Source organism: Monodon monoceros, unplaced genomic scaffold (assembly GCF_005190385.1).
Source record: "Monodon monoceros isolate NGI ecotype Baffin Bay Population unplaced genomic scaffold, NGI_Narwhal_1 Super_Scaffold_12, whole genome shotgun sequence".
Lineage (NCBI taxonomy): Eukaryota > Metazoa > Chordata > Mammalia > Artiodactyla > Monodontidae > Monodon > Monodon monoceros.
This window is the reverse complement of record NW_021703768.1, coordinates 127259246-127282904: the sequence shown is the minus strand read 5'-3', so window position 1 is coordinate 127282904 and position 23659 is coordinate 127259246. Positions and strand designations below refer to the sequence as shown.

At 48.3% G+C, this 23659-nt stretch overlaps 1 protein-coding gene across 1 annotated transcript in view; it reads left to right on the top strand.

The window, feature by feature from the left end:
• Window positions 1-229: 229 nt before the first annotated feature.
• The window catches only part of CCDC69 (coiled-coil domain containing 69), a 35443-nt gene continuing 12013 nt past the window's right edge, over window positions 230-23659 (top strand). The window contains exons 1-4 of the mRNA XM_029218990.1: window positions 230-416; window positions 16192-16261; window positions 19314-19420; window positions 19925-20012. Of these exons, the coding sequence (XP_029074823.1) occupies window positions 369-416; window positions 16192-16261; window positions 19314-19420; window positions 19925-20012 (313 nt within the window). The 5' untranslated portion in view covers window positions 230-368. The remainder of the gene's footprint in view (window positions 417-16191; window positions 16262-19313; window positions 19421-19924; window positions 20013-23659) is intronic.

Below are 23659 nucleotides of genomic sequence, written 5' to 3'. Positions count from 1 at the left end.
GTTGTGTTTACTAAATAATTGTTTTAATTTTTTTTTTCCTGGCCTTTTCTCTGCTGCGGGCCTGGAAAGGAATCCATTGATCGTAGGGATCTTTTCGGCCCTGGCCCGAGTTTTCTATCATTTACAAAGATTCTGGTCACCTGCTCAGGCGGCGGCTCCGCGCGCCCCGCCGGCTTCGCTGAGGCCCTGATTTTCGAGTATTTACGGCGCGCGGCCGTCCTAGCTCAAGTCTGCGCTTCCAGGTTCAGTCTCAGGGTCTCGCCGGCAGCCCCGGCCGGCGGGCGCGGAGCCGGCAGCGGGGCCAGAACGGCAGGGTCCTCTGGGGGCCCCGGAGTTGGGAGGCGGCGTCCGGGAGTTCCCCGAGGAGGATGGGCTGCGGACACAGCAGGCTGAGCTGCTGCAAACCCCCCAAAAAGGTAAAGGGCGCCGGCGGAGAAGTTTGTCTTCGGAGGGGAAGGAGGGTGCGGAACCACTCCGCCTCAGGGGACCCTCGGCGCCCCGGGTTTCCTCGGGTCGGCCGGGGATGCCGGACGCAGAACAGCTAGAGGCCGGCGCGGAGGGAGGCGGGGAAGACTCGGCCGGGCGGCGCTCTCTCCCTCACGGCCCTGGGCTCAGCCGCGCGGGGCAGCCGAGTTTACAAACACGGCCCCAGGGCCCGGGAAGGGCAGCTGATTCCGGCTGGCGGGCTGGGGAAATGTCTAGTGCCTATGGCAGGTGCCTTTTCCTTCGGTCTGGGGCTGCTCGCTTTGCGGCCGTGGACATGTGACTTGACCTCTCTGGGCCTTGGGTTTTCCCACCTTTAAGAGGCAGATTATCTCTAGGGCCGCTACTCGCGCGCAGAGTGGTCCACGGCTTTACATCATCGGCATCACCTGGGATCAGTTAGAAATGCAGAACCTCTGGCTGTGCCCCAGACTTACTAAAATAGAACCTTTTAACAAGATGCCCAGGTGATTACAAGTTTGAGAAGTGCTGGTTTAGAGCCTTTTCAGGCCCCGGAGCCGGTGCATGTGGGCTGTCCTAAGGGTAGCTGGGAGGGGCCAACGAGGGGGGGGAGATTTACCGCCTTCTGCTCCCCTTCCCTCCCTTCCTGTCCCTCCCCCAAGGGGCCTCCGAGCTGGGGCAGGGCCCAGGAGACTCTACTCGGGTTTCTTGCAGTGGGACCAGCTGCCCCTTGGGTTCTGACAAGCCCAGAAGGTCAGAGTCTGGAACCAGAGGACAACCTGAGGCACAGAGAGGGAAGGAAGGACCCTCAAGTCCTGAGCCTTTTTCCTACGACTGCCTGCCCTCCAGCCAGGTGGGAATAGGTGGTCCTATAAACTTGATGATCAGTCCCCTGAGACCTCAAGAGCCCCCCCCCCCCCCCACACACACACATACACACACACCCTGTGACACTATTTAGTCATTTTTCATTGAACTTGAGTGTCTGCTGCCTTGCCTGTGCTTGAGCACAAGCTTTTCTACTTATTGAGAATGCAGGACTGTCCCCAACCTGGGTGATTCTATTTCCTGCCCTATGCCTAGTTCAGGGAGAAGAGTTTCTGTCCCAAGTACAGTGCCTCCTCCGCTTTCCTTGCTCTTCCTTTATTCCCAGTTCAAAAAACCTCACTGAGCTCTGACCCAGAAACCCTCCTGTCTTCCCTGGCTCCAACAGGGAAACTGAGGCTTGCCTCCATCAGTGGAAGCAGAGGCTGGCTGATGGGATGATGCGCACATAAACCTGAGCCTGGCTTGAGACTTAGAACAAACTGGTGATAGATGGACATGATCCTCAGTGTTAATCCTAGCTCTGCCACAAGCATCCTGTGTGACCCCAAGTAAGCCATTAGCGCTCTCTGGGCCTCAGTTTCTCCCTCTATATGGAGAGGGAGGGCAATGAGCAGGATGATTTCTAAGAGTCTGAGAATCTGTGCTCTCTGCTCTCTTAGTCTGCAAAGTGGGCCAAGGGTGAATTCCATCTACACAGTGGTGGGAGGAGACTGGAGGAGGAGCCCTGTTCCAGGCCTTGACTCTTCCATAGTCCAGAAGAGGAGACCACAGTGAGCATGGGTTGCCCTGCCTCGTGGCCTTTCTGAAAGCCTCGCCAGCTGTCCCTGTCTGTCCCTGGCACAGCCTGAACTGGACCCCCTGTCTCAAGCTGTGAAGGGCAAGTGAAGTCAGCAGAGACTTTCCCTGTGGGAAAGGGCCTTGGGTACCACCTGGGCTGATGCACCCAACATACAGATGGGAGGTTAAAGCCTGGAGAAGGAGGGGTCTTGACTGAGGTCACAGAGCAACTTAGAGTAGAGCCCAGGTGTCCAGTCCCCTAGCCCAGTGTTCTTTGTCTCTGCCCCTACTCGGTGCTTCCAGTGGCTTCTTGTTGATTCCAAAGCCCTTTGGCATTTAAAGCCTTTACCCTGTTGCCTCAGAGCAGCCTGGCTTTTCTTCCTGCCCCAGCAGTGCCAGGCCCCTGGCCCTGAGTGGCAGGATTTATAAGCTGATTTTGTTTAAAGTTCACGCCCGTTTCCATCCCTTCGTGCTGTGGTCCTGCCCAGTTTCTCATCCAAGCGCCAACCCCTAGAAGGCGTGAGCTTCCAAGCTCATCCCCAGTAGGCTCTCAGCCCCCTGGGGGGGAGGGGGCCTCTGAGGATGTGATGTACAAAAATGAGCTCAGACCGCAGGAGGCTCAGGTCACGACAACAGTGACTCACCCTGAGTGGCAGTTGACAGAGTACTTTCACATCCTGCCGACTTCACGGCAGCCTGGAAGCCAGGCTGAGCTGCCGAATCTTCCCCACTTTATAGGGGAGGAGACTGAGGTTCAAGGGAGGAGTGATGTCCCATAGCCAGTTGGTGGCCAAGCTTTGCAGTGGGGCCTGGTTTTCTGCCCTCCCCGGCTAGTGCCCACTGCCCCGCACAGAGCCCAGAGCAGGTGCTACATAAATATTTGAGTGAGTGAATGAGGGCCACATGAGAGCCAGACTAGGGGTTAGCCCAGGGTACAGCAGGAGTATCTCATCCAGCTTTGAGAGACACAGGAAGGCGTCTTGGATGAGGGCTGAGCACGCCTTGGCTGAGTGTTGAAGGTTTGGTAGGAGTTACCCAGTCGAGGTAGAAAGGTCAGTCTGAGCAGCCGCTGAGCCTGAGAAGCAGAGTCACAGTGCTGGTTGTGGAGAGTGGGCGTGGCCAGCTGTGAGGAATGAGGCTGGCGCTCTCAGCGGGGACTTCGCTGGCTAGGGACAGGGGCTTGACCACTAGGACTTCTCAAGGTCCCTCCAGGGGCCAGGCCCTGAGGGCTTGCTGAGTCCTGTGGTCAACAGTGCCTTGTGGCCTTAGCTGACCAGCTGTCCTAGATCCCACTGAGAGGCCTGACCTGGGGCTGTTACTGGGACTTTTGGGGAAAGTTGAAATCCTGGTGAAAAAATGAGTGAGGATCCCTAGCAGGCTGGATGTGGATACCGAAGAACCACCTGCATTGTGTGGTCCTTCCAAAACCCTTTTTGGCAGAGACTGTGGCTGATGTGGCCACATCCCTGGGAGGATTTGGGAGAAGGCCGGACATAAAGGGGAAGGGCCGAGGAAGCAAGCCCATGGACTTGCCTGTAGGAGTGACATGGAGAGTACGCAGGGGCCTTCCATCCCCAACAGGTTACCCGTCTGGGCCCAAGGTGGGGAGGGACAGCTAGTGCCTCATGGTCAGTCCCCTGTATGTGTGCCTGGTGCCCCCAGGGCTTCAGCTCTGGCGCCACAGCTCTGAGCAGCGCATCAGAGGCCCTGGCTCAGCACTGCTCCCGGAGACATGCCTCGCGCAGCAGGTTCTCTGTGGTCAGTAGCCCTTCAGGAGGGTCTCCATGTAGCAGGCCAGGTGAGGGGCAGAGATGCAGAAGTGAACACCATGGGAGAGCCTGGCATGGGCACAGCTAATTCTGAAACAAAACCATAGACACTAAGGACATGGGCTTTAGAACTGGGTCCACATATTCATTTATTAACTCAGCTGTCTGACTCTGGGCCAGGTGCCACTTCAGTCCTGGCTCTGCCGTGGATCCATTAAGTGACCGTGGAAGGGACTTGGCTTTTCCGTGCCTCAGTTTCCTCGTCTGTAAAATACGTGTGATGTTAGCTCCTGAGTCATAGGGTTCTAAGATTAGATGAAAGAATGCATGTAATAGAGCCCCTGATACACCAACTGGTAAGTGGCACACCCTCGATAAGACAGAATGTGGGTGAGGACATCACCGCCTGGATTGTACCCAAGGAAAGCAAACAGGGTTGCGGAAGACAGGGGGACGTTAATGTTCTTGGCAGGCTGTTGGGTTAGGAAGATGAAGCCTGGAGCCTGGCCACTGCCTTCCAACCTCTGAAGTGTTGTCAAGAGGCACGGGCACAGGGCACGGCCTTGTTCTCTGGTTTCAGGAGGCAGAGTTGTGGCCAATGAGGGGAAGCTAAAGGGAGCCAGATTCTACTTCTCACCAGGAAGAGGGGTAGTGAGTTCCCCATCCTGGAGTAGTTCAAGCAGAGGTCAGCTGCGATTGTGGCAAAAATAGAAGAGGGGACGCCAGCCCCGGACGAGGAAGCACTTAGGATTCCACTCGAGACACCTCATTATTGTGATTACTATAATGTTTGAGGCAAAATTTCAGAATTTGGAAAAGTATAAAGAAGTTTTAAAGTAGTTTTTAATCTCACCATGAAGAGGTAGCCTCTGTGTACATTTCAGTGGCATTCTTTCTACTGTTTTCCTACATGTATGATATATGCGAATGTGACTATTTTTGCAGAATTGGGAAAATATTTTATCTTATTTATTTATTTGATATATATTCATTTTTTGGCTGCGTCGGGTCTTGGTTGCAGCGTGTGGGCTTCTCTCTAGTTGTGGCGCGAGGGCTCCTGAGCTCGTGGGCTCTGTAGTTGTAGCGCGGGGGCTTAGTTGCCCCACGGCGTGTGGGATCTTAGTTCCCTGACCAGGGATCGAACCCGCGCCCCCTGCGTTGGAAGGTGGATTCTTAACCACTGGACTGCCAGGGAAGTCCCTGGGAATATATTTTAAATGATTATATTGTAGTTACTTAATATTTTGTTGGGGGCGTTCTCCCATGTTAAATAGTCCGAGGAAATGTGATTTTTAATGGCCACCTGATGTTCTGTGGCTTATTTAACCAGTTTGGACGCGTGGTTATTTGCACTCCCCGCTGCTGCCCGCCCTGTATCTTCATCCTAAGCCGGGAGACTGTGCCTTTCAGAGGGGAGAGATGGTGGAGGGAGGGCCTCCAGGGAGAGATGTCATCTTGGCTGGGCTTTCAAGGTGAATGGGGGCCAGACACTTGTGTCAGGGTGAATGGGGTACACAAGGGGCAGGGCCCCTGACACCTGGTCGGTAGGAGCAGGGCAAATCTGACCTTTGAACGTGCTTTGCTGAGGGTGGGACAGAGGGTCTACGAAAGGAAACTGCCTTTCCCTGGCACTGAGTCCTCTGTCCCAAACCTTGTGGGGACGTTGCTGTATATGTGGCCTCTGAGCTTTGCCCAACCCCCAAAATGATGCCCCCCCCCAACCGGAAAAATCATCCTAGTTAAAGTCAATACAGGCTTCCATATGTATGACCTCTGACAACCTTGTGAGGCTCAGTGCCAGATTTCTATGTTATAAAGAGACATCTGTGCCCTGTGACCTGAAACCCATCAGAATAATTCCTAATAAATCCTTGCCTTGGACACACATCCTTTGGTAACACACTTTCTGCACATGTACATGTTTTTTAATTCTGTTCCTTTGTAGCTGAATTCCCAATCAGCTAGCATAGGTCCCTGAGAGCCTGAGATGCCTCCAGGCACCTCAGGACTTCCATTGCTGCCTCAGTTGGGTGTTGAGTTTGGGGCCCATGCTTCACGTCATCACTTGTGTTTTTTTATTATAAAAAGGGCCGAAAAGATAAAACTTCAAATTGTTCGTCCGGAAACAGGATGCCATATAAGTCAAGATGGTGACACTCCTGGTAGGAGGGGCTGCCACTAGACATCTCAGTGTTCATAGGTTGGCTAGTAAGCAAAGGTCTGAAATCTACCTGAAAAAGAGTTCCAAGAGACCTCAGTATAACATTCATGAGTGTTCATGTTCAAAAACCAAACTTGGAAAAAGTTGGGTAGCCCCCATAAAAGGAAGAGTCTGATGGATGGCCTGAGTCCTGGCTCTGACATCTCGGGGTGCACTTGGGTTTCCCCCCTCAAGGCCTGCACTTTGTCCTCTCAGTGTCCTCCACCCTCAGAGCACTGTGAGCCACCCCGGATGACTGATTAACCAGGGACTGGGCCAGGAAGGGAGCAGGACCTGCAGGTGGGTGCAGGGGGAGCTCCCGGGGCCCCACCCCAGGCAGAGAGAAGGAGAGAGAGAAAATGAGAAATTCCACCTATCTTTAGCATAGATAGATCTAAATCTATCCATCACCCGAAGACAAGCCATCGACTTCTCACCAGGTAAATGTGAATCCTTAAAAATCATTTATCTTGTGTCACTTTATTTTCAAATCTGAATCTTCCAGAACATCTAGGCCAAATGCCTCACAATACATCCATCCCACACCCATGCTTTCCCCCCAGATACATGATGTACAAACTGACCTACTTCCAGTTTTCCTTCCTCCCCAGCAGAGAAGTTCTTTTTCAGTGTACAACGAATCTTGTCATTTTCCACCACCCCGTGCAACCCTACCCCCTGCCGTCTCCTTGAGAAAACAGCTTTGACATCAGAAAAGTTATGTGTAATGGATTTTTTTATGTTTGTTTATTTGTGGCCGTGCCACACGGCATGCGGGATCATAATTCCCTGACCAGGGATCAAACCCGTACCCCCTACAGTGGAAGCACAGAGTCTTAACCACTGGACCGCCAGGGAAGTCCCTTTAATGGGTTGATTAGTGTCCCTACCCAAACTCATGTACACCCAGAACCTATGAGTATGACCTTATTTGAAACAGGGTTTTTGCCAATGTAGTCAGTCAAGATGAGGTCATACTGGATGATGGTGGGCCCTAATCCAAGGACTGGTGTCCTTGTAAGAAGAGGGAACTTTGGACACAGATACACAGGGAGAAGGCCGTGTGATGACAGAAGCAGAGACTGGAGTGATGCAGCTCCAAGCCAAGGAACGCCAAGGATTGCTGACAACCACTGGAAGCTAGGAGAGAGGGATGGAACAGAAACTCCCTCAGAGCCTCCAGAAGGACCCAACCCACCTGATACCTTGGTTTGGGACTTCTAGCCTTCAGAACTGGAAGAGAATAAATTTCTGTTGTTTTAAGTCACCAACGTCGTGGTGATTTGTTACAGCAGCCCTAGGGAACATATATTTTAAGGTTAATTACTCCCCACCCCCTCTCACCCCTCCCCCACCTTGCCACCAGTAGAAATGGGCAGGAAGAGCCCAGTGCCTCCCCTTTGGAACCATGGCTTGGCAGAAAGGTAGGGAGCACTGCAAACAAGGAGGTGCTTGGACAAGGCCCAAATGCTGTTGGACACCAGCTGCAGCACCTGCAGAGGAAAGCGCACTGGGCCGGGGGTCAGGAGTGGGTCCCACTCCTGCCTCTGTCACTAACTTGCTGTGTGATCTCAGCTGGTTCTGTCCCCGGGCCTTGATCTCCCCACCAGTAAAATGATGGCCATGGCTGCTTTTAGGTTCCAAGAGAGGTATTTATTCTGCCTGTTGTTGTTCATTGTACACAAGTCAAACGTGAGTACACTATTGTTTGAAAAATTCTAAGAATTTAGGCAAAACTGAAGCTCCCCCTCCTTGACTGCAATAATTCTAGTCCTTTCTCTAGAGATGATGACTGACTGCCATCAGTGTGCGCCTTTCTAGGTAGTTTTTCCTGTGCATTTACGTACAGTAGAAATAGTTTATTTTCCCTATTCATATTCTACCAAATGGCTTTCCACTGTTGTCGGTAAATTCCTACTTGGTTTTTTTAAACATATGAGTGGCACTGCCTAGTGTTATATACCTTAGTGTATTGAGCTGGTGCCCTGTTGTGGATATGAGCCTGGTTTCCAGCGTTTCCCTGTTACAAGTGACCCTGCCCTGAGCACCCTGGAGGAGCCACCATCCTCGCTAATGGGTGCCGGTCTCTGCTGGCCGTGCTATGGCAGGGTGGGGGTGCTTTGCCGCGTGTACCTTGCGAGGTGGCTGCTGGGCTCTGTCATCTTCTGCTCCAGGCACTGCAGCGCCCCCTTTTACATCCTCTCCACAGGAGCTGCTCAAGAACAGAGGGTGGTATGAAGGGTTCAGGACACCCCCCAGACCCTCCTGAGCAAGGGCCCCTCCTTCCTTGTCCTGCAGAGAAGCCCTCTCCATGCAGCGGCTGACAGCTGAGTGTGTCCAACTGTCAGCTCTGCCGTGCCTGGAGCCAGCGAGCGTGACAGGACTGATAGAGGATGAGGTGTCAGGGTGACCTCACTCTGCCCCTTCTTTTCAACCCACAGCATACCAAAACCAGAAGGGCCCTGATGTATCCCATTGCCCAACTCCATGCCAGAGAGAGGAGGAAACAGAAGCCCAGAGAGGGGAGGGTGCTTCCCCAAGGTCACACAGCAAGCAAGTAGCAAGTCAGGGGCCTGACTCTGGACTCCGACTGGGGAGTTTACCATTGGGTTGCTGAGACAGGTGGATATCCAGCCGTGTACGTCCCTTCCCCCGCTGTGGCCACTGACACCGTTTTCTGTCCCACTCCTTCAGGGTCCTTCTGCCTGGCGGACTGACCCAAATGCTGGAGATGGTACCGAGTGCTTCTGCCAGCTCCAGGCGCTCTCAGGCGAGCAGAACTGGCAGACCCCCTGGGAGGCTGATACGGGACAGGAAAAGGTGGGCTCTAGGGAGGAAGGAAGGGGATGTGGTATACTGGAAACCCTTTCCTAGGTCTCAGCCCCTCCATCTGTGAATGAGGGGTTGGGCCCTGCACTCACTGTCTGCCATGGGTAGGCTCAGCAGGTGCGTGGGAGGGAAGTGGTTCTGTCCTCCCCTGAGATCTCGTTCGTCAGCTGGTCAGATGGGAGGGATGGAGGCCACATCCGCCCCTGACTTGGGGTGTTCTAGGGGCATTACAGGTATTCAGAGAATAGGCGGGGCCTCCTGACACAGCTGAGAGGTACTGGCTGGTGCTCCTACCTTTCGGTTGCGTGGTCACGTCGGTATGTCCCCAGGCAGACACTGGCTGATGCTGACGCCGTCATATGTAAAATGAACAAGTTGAAGTAAATCTTTGGCGTCCCTGGCCGCGTGAAAGTGAAATCACATTCAGGCATTGCTTTGGCAAAATACTTCTGCCCATCTTAGAGATGGGGAAGCTGAGGCCTGTGGTTATGGTGTTCTTACATCCGAGGCTCTGTAGTTTGGGTGTGAACGCTAACATTTCTCAACAGCCCTGAACATTTAGGTCCTTCCTCTCCCCCACCCGAAGTCCTGGAGGGGCCCCTTGGGCCTCCGCCTCCACAGGCCTCCGCTGCCACCTCCTTCCTGCCTCTACCCTCAGCCAATGGGCTCTGCTGTGGTTGTTCAGATCCCGAAACCACGCTGAGTTCTGACATCGGAAAGGCAGCTCTGATACTGCAGAGGGTTGCGACATGAGTCCCTTGAGGCTCAGAATCCCCTAATCGTTTGGCTACTTGGATCAATCTGGCGCGTGCACGAAGGACGCGGAAGGGGCTCCGCCTCGAGTCTGGATTCCCTTTAGGGCTCTGCTCCCTGCTTTGTGGCCTCTGACAGCACTGCTCACCTCCCCTCTGGGCCTCAGTTTTTCCACCTGGAAATAGGAGGTGAGGATTGGAATAAACTGTCTCCAGGGGCCCTTCCATCCCTGTCTTCTGGGTCCCAGTAAGCCTTCCTCAGCCAAGGTGGGTGTGACAGAACTATGCGGCCAAGGGAAGCCAGGGCTGTGGTTTATGGGGTTGGCCGAGGAGCTTGGTGAACTCTTAAGGGTCCTTTGATTACTAAATTCTCGAAGCTAAGCAGGATTAATGAGGCCATAAATCACACCGTTCAATCAGAAATACACAATGCCTAAAGGCCCATGAAGAAGATAGAGTGATGGTCCCTAAAGCAAGGTTAGACCAAGTGTCTTCAGGAAAGGCCGAGCCAGCCTCAGGGCTTGGCTTCCATCCTAGCGGGATTCCCAAGGGAAGGAATAGCTGGGAAGTTTCTATCCAAGTTGCTTCTGCCTTCCTCATTCTTTCCTGATGAGGCTCGGAATTTGAGGGAAGTGAGGAGTCTATCCTGGACACTTCAGTATGAGACTATGGAAAATTCACCCCAAAGTACTGCAACCTGAATAATACTCAACAGAGCCCCCTGGGACTCTGTTAATGTTGGTGGGTTTTACGTACCACCTGCACTAGCTAAACGCTTGATGCTTACCAGAGGTCTTTACTTGTTGAACATCAGGGATATTTTATAGAATTATTGATGGTTGGAGTTGAGGGCCCTCTGAGACCACTCAGTCAGTCCAACCTGCAAAATGAAGTTTGCCTCTTCTTGTATGCTACCAGTGACAGAGAGCTCACTACCACCACCCCACCCTCCAATAAGGCAGCCTGTCTCTATTTGGGACAGTTCTGAGATTCTTCATATTGCACTTGAAACTTCTAGTCGTTGGACACCATCTTGCCCTTCAAGGCTGTGGACTACACACTAGGAGCTTCTACCTCATGGCAGTCCTGCAGAGGTTTGAAGGCGGAGTCCAGAGTTTTTTCTTTTTGTTTTTGTTTTTTGCCTATTCTCGAGGCTGATCAACTATTAACAGTCCCTCCTGTCACTTGGTTTGAATCTCCTACCACATCCTGTCAGCTACTCTTGCACACCTTCCATTTGGTCAGTTTACCCTCCAAAATGCAAGCATATTCGAGAGGGTCTCACCAGGCCCAGTCCGAGCTTGCCTGGTTTCCTCATGGCCCTGGGCCCTGTCCTCATGCTCTGCCTGGACCCTGTCTGCTTTCGGAGCCGTGTTCTACCGCGGACCAGGTTTGCTTCTGGTTGACCCCAGAGCAGAGCTCTGGTCTGCTTGACAGCAAGGAGCTGGGCCCCAGAACGGTGCATGTCACCAAGATAGAGGGGCCCTGTTTCCAGCCCTCTTAGTTGAAGGGCTGCCCTGGAGCCCAGAAGGACTGAGGAGAACGTCTGTTCCAACCCTGACCCATCACAGATAGGTCCAGAGAGGGGACAGCACTTCCCTCAAGTCACACAGTGAAGCTGGAACCTGGGTCTCCTGGCCTCTCCCCCAGTCCTGGGTTCTCCCTCTATCCCGTGCTGCCAGCTGCCACCTCATAGCTTTCTTCGCCCAAGTTTCCATTGACACAGGAAGCTGCCATCCCTCTTCCAGAGCTCAGACCGGATGCCCCTCCCAGTCTGAGGCCTGCCCCACTCTGCTTTTGGAAGGGAAAATTTTTGTGGCCCCCTCCCAGCTCCTGTCCTCTCCCACTGCAGGGTGAACTCTGCTGCATGACCTCTGAGGAGGAAGTAGCCAAGGCCCCACCGTGGGAATTTTCCACGCAGTAGTTGCTTATCGATTCCCGCTCAGCTCTGGGCTGTGTGTCCTCAGGCTTTGGCGAGCCTCAAAATCACCTGGATGGGTTGGTAGATCAGAGCTTCCCAGCACACACACACCACCCTCGGATGCTGTAGGTCTAGAACTGGGCCTGGGAGCTGTGTTAAGCAAGGACTTCAGGTGGTTCTAATACAGGAGACCCTCTATAAGGCCTGGAAATTCCTAGAAATATTGTTCTGGGCATCATAACAGATACTGGGGCAAATCCAAAGTCGATTTCAAAAATGGCCCCTGTCCTCAGGGAGCCCCTTGGACTAGCAGAAGTACAGGTAACTGGGTAGCTACTCACATAGGTGTCTGAACAGGCCCTGGAGCGTAGTGCTGATAGGAGCTAACTCAGCCCTGGGGAGAGACCAAGTAGAAATAATATATTAGCGGGGCCTGGAGGCCTGAGAAATTATTGACCATGTGTCATGCTGGGATGGTCTTGAACACACGGTTGTGCATCTTGCGGCCAGGAGCACAGTAGGTTGTTTTGGTTTGGTTTTGGCCTAGCAAATTGGTCAACATGAAAAAAAATTTTTTAATTAAAGAAAAAAAAAGACACTAGTCCATGTAGACAAGGTTGTAGTGAAACTGGCCTTCTGTGTGTTATTAGTGGGTGAGCTAATTGATAGAACTTTCTGGAGAGTAGAGCCAGTAATTTTATTTTATTATTATTATTTTTTAATCTTATATTTCTTTTTTTTTTAAATTTTATTTATTTTTGGCTGCATTGGGTCTTCATTGCTGCACGCGGGCTTTCTCTAGTTGAGGCAAGCGGGGGCTACTCTTCATTGCAGTGCCCGGGCTTCTCATTGTGGTGACTTCTCTTGTTGCAGAGCACAGGCAGAGCCAGTAATTTTAGATGTGTGAAAAATTTTATAAATCAGTACGTTCTCTAAAGCATGATTTGGAAATTAAAAAATGGAAATAATGTATATATTCAACAGTGGATTTTTTTTTTCGGCTGTGGCGTGTGGGATCTTAGTTCCCCAACCAGGGATCGAACCTGTGCTCCCTGCATTGGGAGCGCGGAGTCTTAACCACTGGACCACCAGGGAAGTCCCTCAACTTTTTTTCCCTCAATGTGAAAAAAAAAAAGATGCGGATTTTTTTTTCACATCTGGATTTATGTTTATTCACATGTGGGAGGGAATAACATTTTACAGTTAGATCACAAATATCAGAAAGCTACTCAAAGTGGGAGCTTCATAGACATGTTAGAGAGTGGAAGGAGATACATGAAGGCATTATTTTTTTTAAAAAGCAAATTCTTTGCGGTCAACATATTCTTGCAAACTATTTTGAAAATGAAACACTCAATTAGATATTGAGTAATATTAATGATTTAAAACCAGTGGAGGTTGTATGGATTAAAAAACCATTCAACTGTGGTTTATTGATTAAATGATTAAATTCACCTGTAAGGATGTCATACTCAAGTCATTAAAATTAATATATTTACAGAATATTTAATGCCATGTAGTAAATGCTCATATTTGAAAAAGTAAGATGTAAGAAAGTATATATAATATTCCAATAATGAATAAATATGTATTATTTATTACCACTATAGTTGGAAAAAGATGTTTACCAATATTTAAATATTAAGAAAATGGAGAGAACAGTAGAGTGAGGACAGATTATGAGTCTTGAATGTCATTCTGAAGGATTTATCCTGGGGGCAGGGGTGCCATCAGGATCTGGAGACTCAAGCACAAGGCCATGTCCTGCCTAAGGTCTGGAAGCTGTTAGTGGAGAAGAGTTTTCCACCTTCTGTGGTGGTTATTTGGGAGAAGACAGTTTCTCATGAGCTTTATGAACTTTTTTCAGGCAACCTGAGGCCAATGGCAGCCCAGAAGATCTAGGAAAGCACTGTGCGTCTTTGCTCTTGCCGTGCTTTTCAAACATAATGTGATAACTGTCATAATGCCATGTTTGAGATCTTAGAATATGCCAGACGTTATAGGCGCCTTATCTCATCTAATCCTTAAAATAACCTCCTGAGGAAACCAAGGCTTGGAGAGGCCATGTAGTCACACAGTGTTGGATTTAGTATTTGAATCCAGATCTGGGTGATTTTAGACTCCCACAGTTCTTAACCATACTGTTCTGGTCTCTACTGTTCTGAGACCTTGTTCTTATGCTGATTTTGACATCGAGGTCCCGTTAGACAGTGTCTTACCTCCCCAGCTCCAGTTTCCTCCCTTGTAATAATAACCCTTGCCTCTCAGTGCGGTTGAGAGGATCTGAAATCAGACACTCAGAGTTTGAACGCCATGGGCGTCGTTGGGTGAAACTAAGACCTCCTCACCTCCACTTCACAAAGGAGGAAGTGGGAGCCCGGAGGAGGAAGGAGACTTGTCCAAATTTGTGGAAAAGCCAAGACTGGAATTCTGGAAATCTCACTCTCATAAAAACGTTGACCAGATTAGCGTAACCAGTGGTGGCAACAGGGACAAGACAACCGTTGGTGTTTATCTCCCTCCTTCCTCCGGCCCAGGGTGGAGAGGCTGCCTCCTGTCATTTCCCCAGAATCCTGTGTTGACAGCTTGTGCCTGGGCCAGGCGTCCCCTCTCCCATGGGCAGGAGGGCGGAGACTTCACAGGGTGGGTGGAGGGAGGGTGACAGGCGTGCCAGCCACTGAGCAGATGTGGGGACCAGGGCCTGGGGGAAGCACTGTGCCTTGCTCAGTTTGCCGGGATTTCACGCAGCACCAGGCCCTGTGCCAGGCACTGTGGGGCAGGAGCAGAATGTTCTAGAAGCCTTCCCTTCTCTTCCTTCCTCAACCGGAAGTATGCTTTCTAGCAGCATTTCATTCATTCTCAAGTTCAGGAAATTGTTAATAATTTTTATTTTAGTAATCTATTATTACAGAAAAAAGTAAAGCTTTTCCTTTACAATGATAATTCACAATTGAATGCTTTCATAGCCTTTCACAGGCTGACTTATTGAAGTGATTTTGAAAATGGGGCCTAGGGACTTTCCTGGTGGCGCAGTGGTTAAGAATCCGCCTGCCAATGCAGGGGTCACGGGTTTGAGCCCCGGTCTGGGAAAATCCCACATGCTGTGGAGCAACTAAGCCTATGTACCACAACTACTGAAGCCCGTGCACCTAGAGCCCATGCTCTGCAACAAGAGAAGCCACTGCAATGAGAAGCCCGCACACTGCAACAAAGAGTAGCCCCCGCTCACCGCAACCAGAGAAAGCCCGCGTGCAGCAACGAAGACCCAATGCAGCCAAAAATAAATAAATTTTAATTAATAAAAATAAAATGGGGCCTAGAATATCTTTTTTTAAAAATCAGAACACTTTTTCAAGGTATAGTTGAGAAGTAACATATTAATTTCAGGTGTACAACCTAAGGATTCAATATTTATATACATTGTGAAATGATCACAATAAGTCTAGCTAACATCCTAGAGCATTTTGAAAAGTATACAAAATAGCTTAAATTTTTTTTCTACCCCAGATCCTGGTCCAGTGGCCAGTGCCAGACTTTGACCAACTTTTCACCTCTCTGGGGTGAAATGAGAAAATTAAAGGTGTGAATGTGTGTGTAACGTTGAGTAAGATGTTACTTCACCTTTCCTGGAAGAACTGTCTTGAGCTTTCCTTAATATACTTTGGAAGGTTAAAAATGTCTTCTGTTTTATGAAATGATAGTGATAGTCTGCAAATAATTTTTGTCAGCATCCTTTCTTGTCAACCCATATCAATTCTCCTATTTCAAAATATTATTTATGAAAACTGAAATCTGGGAGCCACTGACACTGCCTTGTGGTACAGAAGGCCCTTTTGCCTCAGTTCTCTCCTATGATCAGATTCAACCCACACTGGCCAAGGTTGGTTAAAGTGCCCACTAGGTATGGCTCAAATACTTGACTCTGCCAGCTGTCCCCTGATTTACCTTGATGGACTCCTCACCTGCCTCAGCCTTGTCATCTTTAAATTGGGGGGCATTCGTATTTCCCGGGGTCCTTCTAAAGATTACCTGAGATAGTATAGATAAGACAGCATAGTGCCTGGTACATCCTGGCTGCAGTATCTCACCCCCATCTGTCACGTTAAGTACTGCTGTCTCCTTATAGTTGGGGAAACAGCCCTTCTAGCAGAGAAGAAGCATAGTAAAACATGGCTCGAACTTTGATGCTCTGCTTTCAATACAGGGAAGTTGGCTGGAAGTTGTGGTAGCCACAAGCCCCGAGAGGGAAGGGGAATTGTCTCTGAACTGGGGGTTAGGAAGCTTTAGGACACCTAAAGGCCATAACTGGGGTGAGGGTAATAGCAGAAGGTCTGGCCAAGACCCTAGAGAAGGAAGATAAGGGCAGAGAGGGGCCCATGGTTGGTGGCCAAGCCAAATCACAAGAATCTAAGGAGAGACCAACCAGCATCAAACTCCCCACGGAGGGTTTCCCTGGCCAAGATGAGAAATTCTGCTCTGAGAACCCTTTTCCCACAGAGGGAGTGCTGCCTCGGTATGGTGAGGAAGGAAGCTAAGTGAACTGGGCCTAGAGCCGGGTTTGGCACGACTGGAATTCTGTCTTGCCTTTAGAAGAATCTTACCATAGCATCCATCCTCACACTGACCTCCTACCTTCTTCCTTCATCCTCATTGTTGTCTCATCTCTTCCAGAGGTGCCAAGGACCAGATCAGCCTCCCAAACCAGAGCTGCAGGAACTCGGTCCCCTCAATGGTGACACAGGTGAGTAGGCAGCCCTGTAAATGCGCTCCCTGACATCTATGAGATTTCCTACTTTATAATCAACAGACATGATATGGCTATTTAATTATCTCACAAGATTTTACTTAGGTTACATTAATAGGAGTATCATGTCTAAAATCAGGGAGGTGATAGTTCTTCCCTGTTCCCGACTATTCATACCACACCTGGAGTGCTGAGTTTATTTCTGGAAAATACATTTTCAGAGGAATCCAGAACAATTGGAGAGAGTACAATGGAGAAAGATGAGGCTGGTGAGGAATCTGGAAACCATGTCTTGAAGGAACAGTTAAAGAAACAGAGGATGTTGCAATAAAACACAACAGTTCTCTCCAAGTGACTGAAGTGCCCTCATGGAGAAGAAAGATGAGGCTTGTTCAGTGACCCAGAGATCAGTACTAGGGCCTCAATGTAGCAGAAACAGGCTGGCAGAATTCAGTTCAATCTCAAAGGATTTTTCGTGTGGTTGTTGGTTTAACATCATCAGAGGTACTTCATAATAGGATGAGCTCTCCATCTCTGAAAGTGTTTCATTAACACCTGGAGGCTGTCAGGGATATTGTAGATGAAGTTCAAGTACCAGATAAGCAACTGGGTCAGAATTCAGAGGTTCTCCAATCTGAATGTACATAAGAATTACCTGGGGTGGGTGATTTTCAAAAGTACAGATTCTGGGGCCTCACCACAGGCCAACTAAATAAGGATCTCTGGGAGCGGGGCTGAAGACTCTGCATTGTTAGTGATGATAAATCTTTTTAATAAGCTTCTCCCCAGTTGGGGCCAGTCTGGTACTGCTGACCAACGTTTGGGACCCCGAGCCAGATGATTTATGAGAGCTGATCATGACCACTGCCTCCACCCAGGACCCAGGGCTCAGACTACCTATCTGATGGACTGACCACAGCCTCTTTCCTCACATTTCTCGTCATATCTTGTACCCAACCTGGCCTATGAAGTTCTGTAGTAATATTACTACTACATTTCCTTTTATTTATTTATTTATTTATTTATTTATTTATTTATGGCTGTGTTGGGTCTTCATTGCTGCTCACGGGCTTTCTCTAGTTGCAGCGAGCAGGGGCTACTCTTCGACACAGTGAGCTGGCTTCTCATTGCAATGGCCTCTCTCGTTTCAGAGCACGGGCTCTAGGTGCGCAGGCTTCAGTAGTTGTGGCACGTGGGCTCAGTAGTTGTGGCTCGCGGGCTCTAGAGCACAGGCTCAGTAGTTGTGGCGCACACGGACTTTGTTGCTCCGTGGCATGTGGGATCTTCCCGGACCAGGGATCGAACCCGTGTCCCCTGCATTGGCAGGAGGATTCTTAACCACTGTGCCACCAGGGAAGTCCCTATTACTACTACATTTATAATAATGCTAACAATGCTAGTATTAGCCTCCAATGCTTGTCATGAACACTGAGGAATATTTAGAGAACATTTAGTGAACAATGAAGAGTACTTACTGAGCACCTCCAAATGCCTGGCACTACACTTAGTGCTTTTTAAAATTCATTCATTTGTTGTATTTTTTGGATTCTACATATAAGTGGTAACATACAGTATTGGTCTTTCTCTGACTTAGTGCACTAAGCATAATACCCTCTAGGTCCATCCATGTTGTTGCAAATGGCAGAATTTCATTCTTTTTTATGGCTGAGTAATACTCCTTTACATGTATATACTGCATCTACTTTATCCATTCATGTGTTGATGGACACTTAGGTTGCTTCCACGTGTTGGCTATTGTACAATTACTGCTTTTTATGCATAAGCTGGTAGAACAAGGTGGTAGTTCAGAATGTTTGCTGTGGAATCACATCGTGTAGGTTCACAGTCCTTTATCCCGATTGTGAACTGGGTAATCTTGCGTAGGTTGCATGATTTCTTTGTCCCTCAGTTCCCTCATCCGTGACATGGGGATAATCACAGTGCCCACCACTCTGGGTGGTTGTGAGGATTCAGTGAGTAATACCTGTGAGATACTTAGAACAGAGTTGGGTGTGTTTCTGAGCATGGTAAGCGCTCTTTATTGTTTACCTGCTGTTGTTATTTTTATCGCCTTTGTTTTCTGACTTAACTATCTCAATAGCCCCATGAGGTAGGTATTATCATTATCCTGATTTAATTGAAGCCCCGAGAGTGTGGGTCCCTGCCTTAGGTGAGACCCAGAGCCTGTTGGAATCAGAGTGGCATCACCAGGCCTGTTTGGGGGTCTCCTGTTTGCGTCTCCTCACTGTTCACAGCAGCCTCTCTGCCCCCCGCTTCGGGGGATGCTGAAGGTGAGGGGTCACACACAGGGTCCAGCAGGTAACGTGTGTGACCAAGTGGCCCCTTACACGCGTCCTCTGTGAGCAAAGGGCAGAGCCACATCCTGGACGGAGGGGAAGGCAGCTGCCCCTCAGCCCAGCTCCTGCTTTGACACTAAGGCACACACCGCCACTTCTTTGGCTTCTTCAAGATAAGTTGGAAATCTGTCGTATTAAGTAAAATCTGCCCAGTTATTAAGCATCAGCCACTATTTGTTTTTAATTTAGATATTGGGTAGAGCAGCGTCCCCAACCTTTTTGGTACCAGGGAACGTTTTCGTGGAAGACAATTTTTCCAAGGACTGGGGCATGACGGGGGCGGGGGGGATGGTTTTGAGATGACTCAAGTGCGTTACTTTTATTGTGCACTTTATTTCTATTATTATTACATCAGCTCCGTTTCCGATCATAGGGCATTAGATCCCGGCGGTTGGGGACCCCTGGGGTAAAGCAAATAGCACCTTTATGGGCTGAACATGTCCCGTGAGTTACCGGCTCTGCTATAGATCCCAGGGGCAAAATGAGACACCTGGCTTCTGCACTTAATGAAGGAGGGTCTCCAAAGCCAGGGATATTTAAGGAGCTGCCTCTGGAGGTTGATCCCCGAGCTGAGACCATTCTTGAGGAGGAGACAGGCTCCCCAGCCCTTAGCTTGAGCCTCATACACCCTCTCTGCTGGGCCTGGTCCCAGCCTCTGCTCTGTGATTGTTTTTTTCCTCCCTCACCTATAGCCACAACTGTCCATCTCTGTGCATCTGAGGAGGCTGGGCAGCACCAGAAGGCTCTCACCAGAATTCTCCAGCAACACGAAGAGGACAAGAAGAAATGGGCACAGAAGGTAAGGCCTAGCCCCTCTCTTTTCCTCCTGCTCTGCTGACCATGTTAAATCCCAGAGTGAGGCCATCTTTTGTTCTTATTGTTGGTGTAAGTATCTCTTACTTGTTTTGCTGGGAAGAGAGTCCTTTATCTGTTGAACAAATATTTGTAACTGCTGGCATATAATTCATTACATTCATTCTATGCAATAAAAGGTGGGGAAACACTAACATAACAAAGGGCTTCCTGCCCTCAGTGGCATCAGGATTAGAAGATTCCAAAATCCCTTTCCACCTGGTAAATCTCTGGGAACCCCCTTCTAAGCCCTAAAGAGGGCAAAGTTAGCCACACCTGCTATGTCTTGGAGGCCTTGTGCCCTCTCTGGGCACATGTCATTCCCATCACTCCGATCAGCGGGTAGGACTCTGATCACCAACCTCCAAAAGGCTCCAGTGTCGGTGAGTGAATAAGTGAGGCTGCCCTGAACCTACTCAATCTTATCCTGCTCTGGACCCTCCGCCCGCAGGTGGAGAAGGAGAGGGAACTAGAGCTTGGAGAGAAACTGAATGAACAGCGAAGAGTCCTGGAGGGAGAGCACGCGGAGGCCCTGAGAGGTAAGGACAAGATGCACTTGCGAGGGTGTGGAACGGACTCCTTCTGTTCCACCAGCTGAGTTCACACGGGACTCCCACTGTCCCCTCCCTCCCAGCTCTGGTCCATAAGCAGTTGGTCACTTCAGGGCTGGAGTTTGCAGCGTCCTTCGACTTGTCCTTTCAGGCATGTAAAATCTGACCCCATCCTTTGTTTTACCTTACTTGAGAGGTGTTTTTCCTTTCCATTTTAAAAGCAATTTGTATTCATTACAGGAAATTTGGAAAACCTTGACAAATAGGAGAATTTAAAAATATCTGTTTTCCTTCCCCACAATGATGACGGCTCTTACAATTTATGGTTAGGTTGATTATTTTTTTCAAGTAACTTTCTTTCCTTTTACATGTGATGTGCTCATCAAAGAAAATTTAGAATGTATGGATTAAACAAAAAGATCTTACAGCATAATGGTTGGATCTCAGACTCTGCAAATGGTCTCTGGGTTTGAATCCCAGCTTCACCATTTACCAGCTGTGTAACCTTGAAGAAGTTAGTTAACCCTTGTTCATAGGGTCTTTATGAGAATCAAACAATTTAATTTATAGTTAGTTAGATAGATAGATAGGTAGATGAAGGAATCTAGAACAGTCCCTGATAGTTCACAAGATACTTAGCAAGTATTTATTAGTATGTTTTTATTACTGAGAAAATTTAAATTGTGTATAATTCCACCCAGAACTAATCACTGCTACCCCTTTGATATAGATCCCTTTTACTTCTTTTGTGTGTATTTACCTAGAATATATATTTACCTAGAATATATATCTGTGTGCACACACACACTTTGGGGGGAGGAGATAAATGGATTTTTTCACTTTGAACTGTATTAACATCTTGTCATTAAACTCCTGTAGCACAGTTTTAGTAACTACGTAGCATTCCAGTGTGTACCCTTGCTCATTTAACTGAGCCCCTCTGGTTAGGCATTTCGGCAGTTTCAAACTTTTGCCATTGTTTATAAGAGCAGTGATTCTTACACAGTGAACCTCATTTTGTAAAATCTTTGCCACACTCATGATTTTATCATTAGAATAACATCCTAGTAGGGTTGGTATGGCAAAGTTTATGTACATATATCTTTTAGTTTGGTAAAATACACATAAGATTTACCATTAGTGACATTTACTCCATTCACAGTGCCCTGCAACCATCACCACTGTCCACTTCCAGAACTCTCTCATCCTAAAGGCAAACCCCACACCCACTAAGCAGTCACTCCCAAACCCCACCCTTACCCTTCCAACCCCCCAGCAACTATCAGTCTGCTCTGAGTCTCATGGCTGTGCCACTGCGGACACTCGTGTAAATGGAATCATACAACCCCTACATCTGGCTTCCTTCACCCAGCATAACATTTCCAAGGCTCATCCATGCCGCAGTGTGCATTTGCACTCCATTCCTTTTTCTCCCCCCATTTTAAAAATTATTCCATTCCTTCTTGTGGCTGAATAATATTCCATTGCCTGGGCACCCCACACTCTCTTATCCATTCATCAGTTGATGGGTACCTGGGCTATGAACCAGTGCCACCAGTACAAGCACCTGCTTGAACACCTGCTTTCAGCTCCCCTGGGTGTACGCTTAGGAGTAGAACTGCTGGGTCACATGGTAATTCTATGCTTAACTTTCTGAGAAACCACCAAACTGTTTTCCACAGTGGCTGCACCACTTTTCAGTTCCAACATCATTGCACAAGGGTTCCAATTGCACCACATCCTTGCCAACACTTGTTAGTTTCCATTGTTGTTGCTATTATTATTATTGCCATCCTAGTGAGTGCAAAGTGGTATCTCATCATGGTTTTGATTTGCATTTCCCTAATGACTAATTTTTCTGAGCATCTTTTCATGTGCATGTTGGCCATTTGTATAGCTTCTTTGGGGAAGGTTATCTAGATTTTTTTTTTTTTTTTTTTCTGCTGTACGCGGGCCTCTCACTGTTGTGGCCTCTCCCGTTGCGGAGCACAGGCTCCGGACGCGCAGGCTCAGCGGCCATGGCTCACGGGCCCAGCCGCTCCGCGGCATGTGGGATCTTCCTGGACCGGGGCCCAAACCCGTGTCCCCTGCATCGGCAGGCGGACTCTCAACCACTGCGCCACCAGGGAAGCCCTATCTAGATTTTTGATACTATTGAAATTGACCTTGAAAATGTTAAGCCAATTTTTCTTTAATCATCAGTATTTGTATGACTTTCCCCCAGAGTTATTTATCTTTTTAAAAACACAGTTAAGATGATTTTATATGTAAAATTTTATATCTTGTTCTTTTTATTTAACATTGTATCAAACATGTTTCCAAGTAATTCTTCTGCTACTAAAATGTAAAATCTAGACCACTGCATACATGGTTTTCCTTATTTCCTGTGAGTCTAGACATATAGATTTTTAACTATTGTAAGTAACACTGCACTAAACGTGTTTTGTGTAAAGATGTGCCCACATTTTACATTATATCCTTAGATTCCCAGAAGTGGAATAACTAGAACAGAGGTCTGAACAATTTTAAGAATCTTGAAACATATTGCAACATTAGCGCAATTTTGAAATAGAATTGAAGCCCTTGCCCTGGGAATTTGAAGGGTTGCATTTTAATACTAATACACCCCGTGAAACTGGGTCTGTCACTGGACCTTAGTTCACTTTCTGTATCTCTAAAACCTACCTTGAATCTCCTTTCAGTATGTGTATCTCTAAAATCTTCCTTCCCTCCCTCTCAAGGCTATTATGGGAAAAGAACTTTCTTCTCCAAGCAGAGCATTGCTTTGATATTAATTTTAGCATTGTAAATATATTGTTAAGAAAATTTTCCTACGTAACAACCCCAGAGGGGAAGGGACTGCCTGTCTCGAGTTCTTCCCATCAGCCAGAATTCTTTCATAGTTACTTTTAAATTGCTTGGCACCAATTAGGTGCTGCCTAAGTGTGTATTAAATGAATGACTAAAAGCACAGCATGGGGGAAGTATAACTGGGAGAGGCTAGTGGTGGTTATTCACATTTGATAACCTTGTTGTCTTTTATTTTCTATTTTTGTTTTTATTTTTTAATTATTATACATTAAAATTGACTTTCTGATATACAGTTTCATAAACTTTAACACATGTGTAGATTCGTACAACCATCACCATAATCCAATATAGAACAGTTCCATCACCCCCAAAACACTCTCTCAGGCTGCCCATTTGTATTCACATCTTCTCCCACCCCAACCCCTGACAACCACTGATCTGTTCTCCACCACTATGGTTTTGTCTTTTTGAGGCTGTTAGAGAAACAAAATAATACAATATAATTTTTAATATTGTCTTCTTTCCCTCATCATGATGCCTTTGAGAGTCATCCAAGTGGCTGGGTGTATCAATAGTACCTTCTTTTTCATGGCTGAGTTGTGATCTAGTGTTCACTCATCCCCTTGTCCCTGGGGGGACAGGTCGTTTCCAACTTGAGGCAATTATGAATAGAGCTCTTCTAAACATTTGTGTACAGGTCTCTGTGTGTTCTTTAGTTTCTTGGGTAAACACCTAGGAGTGGAATGGATATCATAAATGTATGTTCAGCTTTATGACAAATGACTAAACTGCTTTCCTAAGGGACCATCATTTTACATTCCCAT